This window comes from Spea bombifrons, chromosome 6 (genome assembly GCF_027358695.1).
Source record: "Spea bombifrons isolate aSpeBom1 chromosome 6, aSpeBom1.2.pri, whole genome shotgun sequence".
NCBI lineage: Eukaryota > Metazoa > Chordata > Amphibia > Anura > Pelobatidae > Spea > Spea bombifrons.
Genome location: NC_071092.1, coordinates 16008403 through 16025328, shown reverse-complemented (window position 1 = coordinate 16025328; position 16926 = coordinate 16008403). Strand labels below are relative to the sequence as shown.

At 39.3% G+C, this 16926-nt stretch overlaps 1 protein-coding gene across 3 annotated transcripts in view; it reads right to left on the bottom strand.

Annotated features, from left to right (window-relative positions):
* The window catches only part of PRRX1 (paired related homeobox 1), a 379246-nt gene that overhangs the window by 289220 nt on the left and 73100 nt on the right, over positions 1–16926 (bottom strand). Inside the window, exon 4 of one of the 3 annotated variants that reach the window (XM_053468643.1) lies at positions 13346–13851. The exons of 1 other annotated variant lie outside the window; for it this stretch is intronic. In XM_053468643.1, the coding sequence (XP_053324618.1) occupies positions 13713–13851 (139 nt within the window). In that variant the 3' untranslated portion in view covers positions 13346–13712. Of the gene's footprint in view, positions 1–13345; positions 13852–16926 lie in introns of those variants that run through there. One more of the 3 variants, XM_053468645.1, reaches the window with a different exon arrangement.

The following is a 16926-nucleotide window of genomic DNA, read 5'->3' as shown; positions in this document are numbered from 1 at the left end:
TATTCTTGTAAGAAACTTTTGGCTATTAATACCACCACAACTGTTCTAGCACTGCATCATCCAATGAATACCTCATCCCAGATACTTTATTAAAAAAAGCACACCGTTCATGGTGCAAAGTGGTCTGCCAGTATGTTTATGTAAAAGGTCCTCTCTTAAGGGGGAAGGACTGTGAAACCAACGGGAATAATGAAATCAGTTCTTACAACTAAATTGGGTTTCACTCTGAAGATCCCAACCACCATTCAAGTTTCTGCGATAAATCCTTTGTGATAAAATAAGCAGATTGAAATAAGAGTAAATAACACAAAACCTTTACTTTTCCTCTCACTGATTTCTGGGCCTAGAAAGTTTTGTCCTCTGAAGTGACTACAAATTCAGGAGGGTGTTTTATCTCTGGATAAGTAAACAGTAAATAAATCAATTTATTACTACAGTAAGTACAGTGCACACACAGACACCCAGACACACACACCAGGACAAGCTCTGCCACACAGACACACCCAAACACACACACACCAGGACAGGGTCTACTACACCGACACACCCAAACATACACCAGGACAGGCTCTACCACCCCGACACATCCAAACACATACCAGGAAAGGCTCTGCCACACAGACACCCAAATACACACCAGGAAAGACTCTGCCACACAGACACCCAAAAACTGTATTTGCTGGAATATAAAACGATAAATCGATTATAAAACGACCCCCCAAAATCTGAATATTAATTTAGGAAAAAAAGTCTGAATATAAGATGACCCTATAGGGAAAATGTGTTAATAGTAAATATTAATTTATGTAAACTAATTTTTCATATTTAATAAAAACTATAATTTAGAAAACATTTTGTTTTATTTCCTTTTATTTGCCAACCTCCCCCCCCAGCTATGCACATCTGCCCCAGGCTTGCCACTCTGCACCCCAGAAATGCCTTATACCCCATATATATATATATATATATATATATATATATATATATATATATATATATATATATATGCCACTCTGCCTCCAGAAATGCCTTATACCCCTATATGCCTCTCTGATATATAGGGGTTAAAAGGCATTAGACATAAACACACAAGGGGGTGAGTTACATACAACAGACATAGCAAACCCCACATAGTTCTCCATCAGGCCCTCCTTTGCACATGGCTCAGTATTTACACTCAGCCAAGCAGGGGGTTGCTATTGTAATCTGTGGGGAGGGTGGTGTCGGAAATGGGATATATTTGGGAAAAAGGGGATTCCAGGTGCCGACACACCTTCGTCTAGGGGTTAATAACTTAAATCCACATAGCTCAAATAATCACAAGAAAATACTACTTTGATAGGAAAATGGAGGGTTTAATACTGTGATGAGGCGTATGAAGGCTAACACACACAGGGTTACATTGGTAATGAAGAATGTAAAGATTGTAACTAACTGCAACAAGGATGGAAAGATTGTGACACAACTAATGACATACAGGGAGTTCTTACAGGGTGGGATCAAATGTACATTCCATTTACATTCGTATTAGTGAACTAATTACAATATCAAAAGACAATACTATCACATAACATACAATTTACAATCATATGGATTAACTAATCAAAAAAACAATACATACAATTTACAATCCTATGGATACACGAATTAAAAGACAATACTAACACTATCACATATTATTTACAAACAGACTATACAGACAATGTAATACACCTTTTACAGTTGCTCTTTGATGTGGGCTTCGGGGGCTACATTTGCACTTAAATCAGTCTCCGTCTGTCCTTCTTGTGAGGATGTAAATTCAACTGGCCAAATGTTGTTTAGTTATGTCAGATCACTTTAACTCCTTTTACACCCATAATGCTTGGAATTTATATTTTAATATAATTATGTTATACTGCTCCCTAAGGTGTCTGATATAGTCTGCATGCTACCTCCACAGGTGGTTCCCTGATTTCTGGCTGAAACCTGCTGGTTAACAGATCCTGGTGCAAATACTGGTCATGGAGGTCTCTGTCCTGTAAGTCCTGACCCGATGGAGAGTAAAACACCTCACACAAACCCTCTCCCAAAATGCAGGTGCCCCAAATCTGTGTCTGAGCTCCACAGTCTTTAGGAAAGGTGGCACTCTGTACCGGGGGTAAGAAGTAGTCTCAATAGACCCCCTGTACCCACCTTCCCAAAAACAGAACCCCTTCCAAGGTCATGGCCCATAATCTGTAAAGAGGAGCCTGGCCCTCTAGTTAGATTAAAAACAAAAGAAGAAATGTATGTAGAAAAGAATAAAAGTCTAGCTGACTCAATTATTACAGATGAAAATGAAGGAAATTACCTCAATTAGGAAAAAAGACTAAAGATTAATTTGATACATATGAGTTTATCGAGGCAGAGGTTCTAATTCAGTTTTCTAAGGTAAAGACAAATAAGTCGATGTGGCCTGATGGGATACACCCCAAGTTAATTAATGAAGCTGGTGCAGCAGACATTGTGTATCTAGATTTCAGCATAGAATATTTACCAATAAACTGTAATCTGAGTTTAGATTATTGTTGAATGGTTTAGGCAGTGGCTGAGTGACAGACAAAAGAGAGTTGCAGTCAATGAAGTATATTTGGAGCAAGTTATTGTTACCAGTAGGATACCTCAGGGATCTGTACTAGAAAAATGTTCAGAGCTGTCACAATTGATGTTTCATGAGGATAAATGCAAAACAATGTACCTAGGACATAAAAATATTTGATACTCTCCTAACCTCAATTTGCGAGGAAAGGAATTTAGGAGTAGTTATTAGACTTGTGCATTCGTATTCGGGAACACATGAAAACTAACACGAATGTTGATATTTTTGTTGTTTAAACCAAAAACATTTGTTGGCGGATAAACGTACACGAAGATGAAGACGCACAACACAAAGAATCTTTGTTTCTTTGTTTTCGCGTCACGCCTGCCATTTCTTGAAAGAGGAGAAGGGACATTGATTGACTGAGCTGATCTTCGTTTGTCCAATCAGCTCACTGTTGTGACATCATGCATTTAATAACACCTATTAAATTTAAAATTTGATAATAATAATAATAATAGATCTTTAACTAAACCAATGCGCTACTACTACCTATTACCTTACATTAACCCTATAAGTTCTTCCATTTGCATACCTGCCAACAGGGACAGTCCTGTTTTTTTCCCAGTCCTGTCCCGTCATATTCGGATTGGTTGTAAATATGCCATTGTTGGTAAGTAGCAAATATTAGGCAAGTATTTAAAATTGGTCTCAAATTCCCTATTCCACTTTGTCTACGTGTTGTGACAAACCCTGTAACATGAGGGCCATAAATGCCACAGTTAGGGGTCTTAAACACAGTCCTCTAGGGGAATCAGAGTCAGGAACACCAGCTTGTAGCAAAAACAGTGCTTTATTTTTAACTGCTCAAATGCCAAACCCCAAAACCATATCATAAAAAGAAATCGGAGCCTTCTCTAACTAAACTATGCTGGCCCAAACTGACCAGCCTAATCACCCACTAACTTGACCGCCCAGTCAGACCCAGCTAAGCCAGGCTCTGGAAAACCTCCCCCAGCCAGCACACAAACACTCCAGGTAGGCAATGCCTCACTTGACTCAGGCATGGTCTTCTTCAGGGCCTCTCCTTGCCCTGGGAGCACAGGGAAACGTCCTCTTCCCCCAACAGTCTCTCTGATTATCAGGCTTCACATTCATGACTCCATGGCAACTGGCAGAAAATGAAGAACAGATACGAATAATCACCCGAAACGAACAAGGGAACGGATGAATATTGGTAGAATACAAAGTTTTTTTTCCCCCGAAGACAAACACGAAGACCGACACGAAAATGAACACAAAGACTTCGCGGGCACCCAAGTTTAGTAATTATTACAGAGGATTTAAAGGTAGGTAGACAATGCAATAGAGCAGCAGGAAATGCTAGCGGAATGCTTGGTTGCAGTAGAAAGAGGGAAGTGCTCATGCCATTGTACAGGGCACTGGTGAGACCTAATAGACATGTTTGTGAAAGTTTAGAGAAAGGTCGGTAAAATGATTCATGGATTACAGGATAAAACTTACTAGGAAAAGTTAAAGGATCTCAACATATATAGCCTGGAAGAAAGACGGGGAGATATGATAGAAAAATGTAAATACTTAAAAGGCATCAACATGATAAAGGAAGAGAGTTTATTTAAAAGAAGAAATACTAGCTTATTTAAAAGAAGAAGTAGTCTTAAGCTACAGGGGCAAAGGTTTAAAAGTTACATCAGGAAATATTATTTGACTGAAAGGGTAGTGGATGGACGGAATATAGTTCCATATATAGTTAATACAGTGAAAGTGTTTAAGCAAGTATGGGATAGGCATAAGTCTAAGTTAGATATAATATAAGGCCAGGGACCAAGGAAAGTATTCAGAGGTTGGGCAGACTAGATGGGCCGAATAGCTGTCACTTTCTAAATTCTTGTTTCTAAATAGTTGTTTTTCTATTTGCAGCTGTTCATTGATTGGTAGGTTCCCACCAATCAAATGCAACAACCACTAATGTGATGCCTGAGGAAAAGGAACCACCTGTAAGAAATTATGACCCTCTTACAGGGATATTCTTTTAGGGAATGTGTGACGAATAAAGCACAAATACAAGCGTATAGAAAAATGTATATTGATATTGAACTAGGCTACTGTTACAGGTTATAAAACATATAGCATACAGAAAACATTTGATAATAATACAAAACAAAAAGGGATACTTAAGCACATTCTTGGGAAACCTCTCTCAGCTCACAGGCTTCTCCCGAACGCCATCTTGCGCAGCTTCGTTCTGAGTCTCCTGACCCAGGACACTTCTGTTCGCTGCGCTCTCCTTTCTCAGACTCCTCTTTCTCCCTTCTTTCTCTCTTACTCTTCTTTCTCTGACTCTTCTTTCTCTCAGACTCTTCTGACTATTGCAACCCCCAACTAGTCAACCCAGAATTCCTTGTACCTCCCAGAAAGTGGTTCACCCAACCCCTCTTTCCAGAGATTTCCTGTATGACCCAATTATGGAGGAGACAGGTAGTCTATGCAAACATGCACACAGTTATGTTAAGATACATCGGCTTCAGTTGTCTGACCCCCTGTGGGGTATCCCACCTCTGTTGGAGCCTTTGTTCCAAACCCTTTGTAATGCATTACTATGCAAATTACCTTACATTGTAAAACCAGATATCTCACTTTATAGAAACCCAAATCATCCTCAAAACATTATGCAATAAATGTAATATCACATTTTAAAGGCACCCTTCATTTCTTACAGTCCCCACCTAGAGGGCGAATGACTCGCATAGAAAATGAGCCCTCTCAAATAAATAAATGAGTTCATTTAGCATTTGTGCTTTGAAAGATTGTATGTTTTCACTGAGACATGAGTGACCTGACAACCGCAGATATTTAAAATTTAGGGTACTGTAAGGCATAATTTATCCAAATCATAGAGGCACTCACAGTTATCATTTTTCACCAATAGTTTGAATTCCTTCAGCCATATCTTTAACCTTCCATTACCCTCTCAGACTTGGCATCACTGCAACCACTTGTGTTCACTCCCATTACTCTCAGGTACCCGTGCCACCAACACTGCTCCCACCATAGGTTCCTTTAACCCTCAAATTGTATGCCTTGTTTTAGGCCTCTGGCCTCTGCCCACCGTGACATCTGGTGTGTTTTCACACCAACAGCACTCCCTTTGCTGTTCACTTACACAGTGTATTGAAGAGACCACACCAGACAGGTGAAAGTGTGTATGGTTATCTTGCCCAAATCACTAGTGGTTCTCTTATCATTCTTGTCTCAGCATTAATAATCTGGCTTTACAAATCTAAACACATAAAATACACAAAACATACATATATAACCGAAACTAAAATACTAAGACTTCCCATAACAGTAACCTTGTGGTATCTTCAAAATCTCTATGAAGATGAAGAGAGAACAAAAAGGAGATTGAATGCTACCATTACATTCACAATGTCCTGGCAGGATGCAATCTATTTAAAATAAAATATAAAAAGTGTGTTGCCATTCAGAAATATGAATAAAAATCAGATTGAGGCTATATTTTGTTTGTAACCAAAAATTAAGACAACACAAAAATCTAGAACAGCAAAAATATATACTGCTGAAGACCAACAATAATGTTACATAATCACATCTCTCCACTGTGATCAAAACATAAACCTCATATTGGCAACAATTCACCTAATCTATGATTTTAAATGTATTTAATCCAGCAACAAACAAAAATTAAGGTATCTGTAGCTGGCAGTGCAGGCGTCCTAAACTAATAAAACAAAAATAATTTGAAATTTGGCCCACCTGACTGTACTGAACGAATTTAGAGGCTTATCCTTAAGAAAAATAAAAATAGATATTAAGGTCCTCTATTAATATTTTGAAAATGTAAATTTCCTGCAAGAAATCACACATGTTAATGTCCCGATCTCCTCACAGGTTTGTCTCCTTTCTTTTTTTTTCTTTTTCATTTAGTATCGTCTCTTTTTCTGAAAAACAAAACTTTAAACAAATAGATTAGCATCAACAACAAATAGATTGTTACAACAACAAATCTAGAAGAGATCTAGAACACTAGTTTTCTTCTGATTTAGCTTTCTTTTTGTTACTTAACATTCCTTTTATTCTGGACACTTCTGCCTTTACAGTGTCCAGTTCCTTCATATACTCTGTTACTTTACACTGTAACTCATTATTCTCTTTTTCAAATCTTTCTTTCTGTGCCTTAATAACATGGTAGGGAATCCAAGGCTTGATATAGTCTTTTCGAACACCATTACCTCTTCCCTGAGATCCCCACCTAGCATAATTAAAACAACTCTTATCTCCCTGCCTCCAGCTATCAACCATGGGTCTTTCCTGAACACGGTGTTCTTTGGCAGAGCGAGAATGGCAATTTCTGGCAAAATGCCCTACTTTACCACAAGCAAAACATTTAAAGGCTTCCCTTTTACCTATGGGTCCTTGATTGTTTTGGAGCCTGCTCTGATATAACTGTCTCTGAAGCGAGGGGCTTAATACAGACACAGGCTTTGCAATCATTTTGCTGTGATTTTGGATGACTTTAGGATTAGCATTATTTTGCTTCTCATCTAAACCTTGCCCATCTATTTCATTCACATCATCATTTTTTGACACTTTGACTGCAGCCACAACATCATTTCTTTTCTGTAGCTGTACATTTAACTTGTTACCATTAGCTGTGCAATGCACACGATCAGCCTTCCTCTTACTGCAAGCTGCCAGGGTCCTAATCTCCCCCTCTGCATCCTTCAGCCTCTGAGTAAGCCGCTCATTTGCACTACGCAATTCCTCATTTTCCTGCAAAGTCTGCTGGTTGCTTACACATAAAGCTGCAGCATTCTTTGCAAAAATCTTAAGATTTTCAACTTCAATGTCTAAACTTACAACTTTTGCTTCCAAAAGTTCTTTTTGCTCTTTCATTGATTTGTACTGCTCCGCTATCCAACGGGCAGCAAAATCCAGAGCCGTTTTCCCCTTTGATTTGGATAATTTCTTTTCATAAATTGCCTTGGCCACATACTCCTGAGCTTGGAACCATGGATCTGAGGTTCCTACTATATACTTAATAATACCATCAGGGTTTGTGGCCCTAACAACCTTTTTCAATAAACCCTCCATCATTAACAAAGCAGAATTCACTGAAATTTGTATATGCAAAACCCGAACACTATCCCAATTCAACACACAATATATACACTTATAAATATACTCATAAATCACACTAAACCCCTCCTACCTGGCTCGCCAATATGTAAGAAATTATGACCCTCTTACAGGGATATTCTTTTAGGAAATGTGTGACGAATAAAGCATAAATACAAGCGTATAGAAAAATGTATATTGATATTGAACTAGGCTACTGTTACAGGTTATAAAACATATAACATACAGAAAACATTTGATAGTAATACAAAACAAAAAGGGATAATTAAGCACATTCTTGGGAAACCTCTCTCAGCTCACAGGCTTCTCCCGAACGCCATCTTGCGCAGCTTCGTTCTGAGTCTCCTGACCCAGGACACTTCTGTTTGCTGCGCTCTCCTTTCTCAGACTCCTCTTTCTCCCTTCGTTCTCTCTTACTCTTCTTTCTCCGACTCTTCTTTCTCTCAGACTCTTCTGACTATTGCAACCCCTAATTAGTCATCCCAGAATTCCTTGTACCTCCCAGAAAGTGGTTCACCCAACCCCTCTTTCCAGAGATTTCCTGTATGACCCAATTATGGAGGAGACAGGTAGTCTATGCAAACATGCACACAGTTTTGTTAAGATACATCAGCTTCAGTTGTCTGACCCCCTGTGGGGTATCCCACCTCTGTTGGAGCCTTTGTTCCAAACCCTTTGTAATGCATTACTATGCAAATTACCTTACATTGTAAAACCAGATATCTCACGTTATAGAAACCCAAATCGTCCTCAAAACATTATGCAATAAATGTAATATCACATTTTAAAGGCACCCTTCATTTCTTACACACCCACCAACCAAAACCCCTATTTCCCAGGAACTGTAAAGTTTAAGTAAGATTATGATTACGTTGCATTATTGCTTTACTCAACTACAGAGACCTCAATACTCATAGGCTGCAAAAGTGATAGTTATAGATGGACACTTTCCATCTGCACCCTTTGCTGTAGATTGCAAAATCATTAATCTAATAGCTCACATGCTGAAGTCATGTCCTACACACAACTTTCTCTACCTGAAGATGCTTGGATAATAGGCATTGTAGCCATCCAGATGTCCATCATGGCAACACACAAATAAACAAATGCAAACACATTGTTAGGATGTCATTTTGATAGCCCACTGATATGTCAAGAGGGGCAAAACATTATATGTTTGCGCGCTGTAGTCAACTTGCCAAACCTCTCTTCTCTCCCAACGTTACGTGTAACCCACCGGAAACGTTTGTTTTTCAATGCCTTCTTGTTGCTGCTTGGCATAGCTTGCTATCTGTTCAGGTATGAGACTTAAGTTGTTGATGGCGCAATTTAAGCATTATAAAGTCATCCTGGTCCGCATCTTGCTGTGCCCCCTCATAGCACATTCATTTTAAACCATATTCACGTATATGATGTAACACTTATTACCACTGAAATACAATAAAAGGAAAACTTTAAAAAACAAACATATATATATATATACATATACATATTACAAGAGAGAGTAGTACTATGTTTTTGCACATCTTTTTCTAAAAATAATCCCTATTTTCCTTACTGAGATCCATATTATCATACTTTTTACAATTTTTTTCATTTTCTTCCATGTATCCCATGTTAAATCCAATTTTATTCTGGTGGTGACAAATTGTTTAATGCTTCCCCTTGAAAATGTTTTATGGAGCTAGCTATGGATCAGTGGGAAGTATTTTCTATTTTTCTCTATTTTTAACCTTTTAATATGGACACTGGTCAATGGTAGCATTTTCCCTATGCCACCCCTACTCTCTCTTTCCTCCACTTACACATAACTATTAAAATGTTACTCTGGCTTGGTTTTCAGACAGGTTTGGAAAAAGATATGTCTGTCATTTATGAATGACACCATACATTTTTTTTTATAAAAAGTTGGAAATCCTATTAACCATAACTCTAAGATGGATTTGTATAGAATACCTAGAAAATCTCAAAATTAATCACTTGAAATACAATGTAAAAATCTTGGCAGAATAATGGTATGTGCCTGTGCGTTTTTTATTTTCAGTACTGAAGCAATACCTAAAACATTATATAAGAACACATGTTTCACATTATGTATTTGAAAGCACCCCCTGCTGTATTATAAACATATTGTTCACACAAGGTCAGACCCAGTGAGGACTCTGAGAACACACTCTGTTCATGTTTAAAATATGTGCCAAAGATAGACATTTCTAGTCTTTCAATTCAAAAAAGAAAAATGCATTCCTGGTCTCATGAGGCGATTAAGGGTTTTAGGCACAAATAATGTCATGAATTATTAGGTGATCAGACTTTCATTATTGAACTAGATTTGCTCATCACATATTCTAGTCTGACAATTTAGTTAAAAGAAAATTCTAGTCCCCAAAATTGTATTTTTATTTTGTAATGGACTCCAGCATATTTTACTGCTTAGCTTCCACTGACGAGAATAGAAGTATTACTGAATACGTGCAAGAAGCATACTGTTTGAAGCAGAAGCAGGCGGAAACAGGGCAGATTATCAATGGGTTAAGTGGCATTTGTCCTCAAGGCTTCTGATTGCAGACGTCTCCATTTTCTACTTACATGCTTCTGCATTATTTATATATTTTTCTACACTGCACAGGAATACAGTACTTATAGAATTAAATTCAAAATACTCACTTACAGAATTAAATTCAAAATACTCACTCTATCCTACAAAGCTCTCACTAACGCCACTCCCCTCTACCTATCCTCCCTCATCAGCAAATATACTCCAGCCCGCCCTCTAAGATCCAACAATGACCTGCTCCTTGCATCTTCACTTATTACCTCCTCCCACACCCGCCTACAGGACTTCTCTTGAGTAGCACCAACCCTCTAGAACTCTCTTCCCTGTGCTGTGCCGACTCTCACCAACTCTACCCTCCTTCAAACACTCCCTAAAAACTTTTCTCTTCAGGGAAGCCTACCACTGACATAAACATCAAAACTTCTCTTCTCAGTCCTCACCTCCTGTTTCTCACCCCTTATCCACCCCTTCCTGCGGGAACAGGGCACTTCATGCCTCTTGTATCTGTATGTCAATTGCTGTATTGTACCTGTCGTTAGCTGTAAAATTTTCATCTTGTACAGCGCTGCGGAATCTGTCAACCCATGTGGTTTGATGGGGACATTGCATTGCCCGGCTTTAAAGATACCCGAAATAGCACATGGGGCAGAATTTCTAGATTTTGCAATAGCAAAGCACTTACTGCACAACAACTTGCAGAAAAAAGCAAAAAAACAAACAAACATAAAAACATTGGGTATTTCTAAACTTACAACAAATAGTAGAATCTATTTTGGTTTTTTTTTCATTAGCTTTTTTGGATCTGTAAAAGATTTTTCAAATAAAATTGAGAGGTTTTTTTAAATTTTTTTTACATATTTTATTTTTTTATAGGAAATTAGTTCATATGATCAAAAATGGCATCTGAAGAAATGGATAAGGAGAAAATTACAGCTAAACATGAGCACCTAAAAAGTGTTAAAGGGTACATAAAGTAAAACACAGCCTGGTCCTTAAGGTGTTAAACATGTGGAGATTAAAAAGAGCATATATTTATTTTAGTTATTAATTTGAGTAATGTGGATCACCCCCAAAATACGCTGTGGTGGAGACAAAAAAGGTTATAAACCCCCCCACCACCACTTAAAGTTAAAAAATCAGGAAACATTGCCAAACACCAACTTACATCCAACAGGCAAGCCTAAAGACTTGTTTTTACCATAGCAATACTATTGCACAATAAATGTGGGAAAATACTACATTCATATTAACTTACCGAGATAAAGATGAGCTCCTTCTGACACTGCCAACACATCGTAACTAAGGAAGCCTTAGTTCTTCAGGAGGAGTGGCTTTGAGATGGGTTCCCTGGTAAGGTGGAGCCAGAACCTCCATGCATGCATTGTTGCAAAGTTTGAGCAAGAGGTACATTTCCTGCGATTAAGTCTGTCTCCAATTACTTTTTTTTTATAAATCGTAGCAGAGGCGATAAATGAGCCACTAGTAAATTAAGCTAAGCTGCTTATGGTGCATATTTTTCACACGACTACCTGGGTACAGTACACTCCATGCACCTGACTTAGTAGGCCCACTCGTGGGAAGGTGGAGTTTACTTGCGAAATGAAATAGCTAGTATATACTGCCACCAGGTTATGTCCGCAGAGATGTGGATAAAGAACGAAGATAGCAGAGTAATGATTTAAGATAGAATAGAGAAGGAAGAGGATAGAAGATGAAGAAAAAGATTTGGAAGCAGAAGTGGTCAGCAGAGAAGGTATGGAAACATTTAGAGAGTATGAGACAGAGCATGAACGAGAAGGAAAGAGTGAGTGAAAGTGAATGTGGGCACCAGGAAATAAATGTAATTCCCGAATGACCCCAAATTTTTGGCCGAAACAAATGGACAGGGAATTAAATTTGTTGGCCAACAACGGATGGGCTGAAAACAAATAGAAAATGTTGTCCAAATAATTTTTGGCCAATTTGTACATGTCTATTATATATAAACAGAGCCTTAAATTTCCAGATGAGACTGCATTGGCTTAGCTGGTCACAGTTTTTCGGATTGGATCCGAACAATCAATTGCTAAGAGAACAGGATAGACTACCTTAATACTCTAGTAAAATATGAACACTTTTGGTTTGGGATTTTTCTATATCTTGCATGGAAATTGACTTTTGCGTCCCTCTGTATACGGGAGATGCCACTTACCTGGCTTCTATAAAAAAGACCTTCTCCAGCAGCGGATCTTTACACGTTTTACCAGTACACCAGCAGGTAAACATTTTGAAGGGAGCTAGGCCAAAACAAGCCTCCCTAAATGTATTACTCCCCTACACACTGGGGGATTTTAGTTGTGTCAGACAGAGGGCCTATACTATCATGTGGGATTGTTAGTATCACTAAGGGCATAAACGCTTGGCTAGGGAGTAAACAGTTTTGATGAATACAAAACCAGTATTTAGAATATTTTTTTTATTTTTTTAGAAAAAAATCTAAGAAGCAAGCATGTATAATGATGTATTATATATATACACACACACACACTTATACATAACGCATCTTAACAGTTGTGGCACGCAAAGACAAACGTAATGGTATTTGTTTCACTAATTGTTTCAGCAATGTACATCTGGTTTTTTTTTTTAACAATAGAGGGCCAAAGATCCCATACCATAGCCAATGGTAGACAATGGCAATTTGGGTTTTGGTGCTTTATGAACTAATGAATTGTTCCACTGAGAAAATATTACTGCAACTAAGTTTTCAGTAATCAAATGTCTGAATATTTAGATATGGCATACAGATTAGACCTACATTAATCTGATTTATTCTCAAATTTAAACTGGTATTTAGCTCAAACCGTATAATTTACAACGCCTAGTAACACCCTATGTGCTAATACTGTGATTATTTTTGTTATTTATTGATTTATAAAACATCATATTCCACAATACATGTAAATGTATAACACTTGCGGTTGAAACTGTTAACTGTAATTTGACCTTTGCTGTAAACGTTTAGTTTTTTTTTTCACCAATTCATTATTCTACAAGGATGCATTACTTCAAAAATATAAATGTGATTTTTTTCATATCCATTTGAGAGAGGTGGAAATTGTGACACTCCTGGAAACCCTATATCAGAATGTTTTCGTATTATTGTAGTGGCCAAACAAAAAATTGACCAGTCCATGTAAAAAGACACAAGGAGATGTATTAAACAGAATGCACTTTTCAGTATAAGCAAAGCATTAAAGAATAACAAAACTGAAAAAATCCAGTGGCATTTTCCAAAATTATATTTCCAAACAGTTTATACCCTGCTTCTATGTGTTATGGCACACTGAAATTTCAATGTTTTGTTATGTATCTTTTAAGGCATAATTTGGCAATTACATTCTTATATCAACACCATTTGTATTGCCAGCCTTTTTATTTGACGGTCGGAACTTGGTTCCTCTGTAAACTGTATTCCTTTGCTTTCAGTCTCAGATTGGCGATGCTGTTGGCCATGTTCATCCCCTGGGCAGAGTTGGCATTGGCACAAGTAGAAGAATAAGTAGCCATGGTACTGCAGAAATACATAGAATGGAAACATTTAGGTCAGTGTTATTCTGTTGAAGAGATTCCTACTAGTCACAACAATGCTGTTGATAAGAGTTCCAAAATAAATACCATAATAATAAAAAAGCATTTAATAACTTTTAGAAAATGATCAACATTAATATTTATATGCTAAATAACAAAAATTGTCCTAGTCACTCTTGATAGCATAGGAGATGGCTCCTCCCATCCAAATAGGGCAGGAAAAAATAAAACCCCTAGAACCTCCCCCCTTCCTGCCCTATTCTGGGTAGGCGCAGTCATCCCACATTTGTTACTTTTACAAGGGCTCATTGGAGAGCTCCGTTGACTTCTCTGCTACCTGCTGTGGATAGCGGGGGAGTGTCTATCTGCCCCTGTCTTGATCGACCCACGGGAGAATCGCTTGCCAAGGCAGAGGCATACTTTCGTTTCAGATCCCGGGGCTTCTGTTTTGTAGGTTGCTAGCTTAGCGGAATTTACAGACTGCAGCAGCATGGATTCGGGTGGCTTCATTTGTAGGGAGCAGAGCCGGACTGGGACTGAAAAGCAGCCCTGGAAACATTTGGAGACCAGCCCCATATAGTTTATCTCGCGGTCGAGCTCTGGTACCCACATGCACCCCTTATACATACCCGAGTCACACTATTTGTCATATAAATAACTATAAAACATTTTTTTATCACATTATTTGTATTAAAATGCCAGAAAGCAAACGTGTTTAAAGCCCCTAATAAATGAAAGACATAATGGAATCAAAACATTTGCTACTGCAAACATTTTTAGATGAAAAAGTTCCATTTTATTCAGTGGAACAAAACAGTGATCACATTATTCTTCACAATATTCTTGTAAGAAACTTTTATTTCTTTATTAATTCATGTAAACTATTTTTTTCATATTTAATAAAAGCTATGATTGAGAAAAATATTTTTTGTTTTATTTGCCACTCTGCCCCCAGAAATGCCTTATACCACCCTATATGCCACTCTTCCTCCATGATATGCCTCATACCCTCCTATATGCCACTCTGCTCCATGATATGCCTTTTAACCCTCTATATGCACTCTGCCCCTTGAAATGCCTTTTAACCCCCTATATGCCACTCTGCCTCCAGAAATGCCTTTTAACCCCCTATATGCCAGGGGCATATCATGGGACATAGTGGCATATAGGGGGTTAAAAGGCATATCATGGGACAGAGTGGCATATAGGGGGATAAGGCATTTCTAGAGGCAGAGTGGCAAAAAGGGGGTTAAAAGCCATATCATGGGACACTCTGCCTCCAGAAGAGCCTTATGCCCCCCATTTGACATCCCCCACCGACTTACCACTGTTTCTGACTCCCTGGTGTCTGGTGAGGGCAGTGGGTGGAGGCCGGCATTCATGAAGTTAAAGGGGACGGCATGCATGCACCGCGCCGCCCAATGGCCGTGCCTCAGCTCTTCGTCACACCCCTTTTAAGACGTGGGACGAAGTGCTGAGGCACCACCATTGGGCGCCGCGGTCCGTGCACGCCGGCCACTTTAACTTCATTAGGCGCTAGCGGCCGAAGAAGGCAGCCTGGCTGCCGCTTTCAATCCCGCTCGTAGCCTCTCAGCAGCTATTTTGAATGTTGGTCTGCCGGCCGCCAGGAAAGCTACCTCTGAGATTAAGCATCTTGCATGCAGGAACTTTTAGGGGACACTCTTTCTGATCCTACAAAGCAATATTGCTCGACCTGTCTTAAGGCTAAGGAGTATCCCATTTTCAAATTTAAGGTATGAATGAAGAGGGAGCTACCACCTTTAAACAGATGTGTGGCTATGTTGTAGGTTATTTGCCTCAGAATATTGCCCACTTATCAAAGCCTCTTGCCGTTTTCAGAAACATAAGAGACGATCCAGGTTCCTCGGGCTTAGAGGAAGACTGGAAGCTGGATCCTGAGTCTCCTGAGGAGGGGGAGGTCTCAGAAGAGACCTTTTTCTTCCCAGTAGAGGAGGTTAATAAATTAGAAGGAGCAGTGAGAGCTACACTGCACCTAGAGAAGGAGAAGCCTTAGGAAAATACAGATCGTTCTTTCAGGAGTCCTTTAAAAAGCTAGGACCTTTCCAGTACATGAGGCTCTAAAGATCATCATTATAGATCAGTGGAAGATACCACAGAGAAAGTTCAGCATCTCTAGAAGAATGTCAAGACTGTTCCCATTCCCAGAGGACTTATCTGAGCTAAGCATGGCTCCTAGGATTGATGTACCGGTAGAAAGGGCCACCGGTTGTTTAGCCATCCCTTTTAAGAGCAGGGGCGTCCAATGCGCGGCCCGTGTGAGCAGGGCTGGGCCGGCCGGCATATTCAAAGCCGGCCGCTTTAACTTCATTAAGCGGCCAGCGAAGGCACTCTTACAGCCGCACACCGCTTTGAACACGTGACGTTTGAGGGGGCCGGCTCACAGAAGGTGTTCCTTGTGTGGTTATAGGAAAGCAGACCCATATCCAAGGGGGGGGGCTGGGTTATGGCATTACAAAATAAATATAAACAGGGGTGCGTGTGGCTGGGGGTTAATACACATGGCAGTGGGGGCATCAATAAACAAGAGGGTGGTTGGGCATCACATTAACCAATACAAAAGTGGTGGGGGCATCAATACACCAGGGAGGGGGTTGGCTGGGGCATCACATAAATTAATATACAAGGGTATGGGGGCAATACACAAGGTTGGGGGGCACATTAATCAATAGTAAAGGGGGCTTGGCTGGGGCATCAATACACAAAAGGGCAAAAATACAAAAGGGCCAGTTAATGACAAGCAGTGTAGAAAATAATTTTTTTATGCTTCAGTGTGGCAGAGCCTGTCCTGGTGTGTGTGTGTGTCTGGATGTCGGTGTGGCAGAGCCTGTCCTGGTGTGTGTGTGTTTGGGGGTCGGTGTGGCAGAGCCTGTCCTGGTGTGTTTTTGCGGCCCACGCACACATACATTTCTGATGAAGTGGCACACTGCAGAAAAAACTTGGACACCCTTGCTTTAGAGGATTCTTCCCATTTTCCTGATGGACAGGAAGGCTGAGGGAACACCCAAAAGAGTGTTCG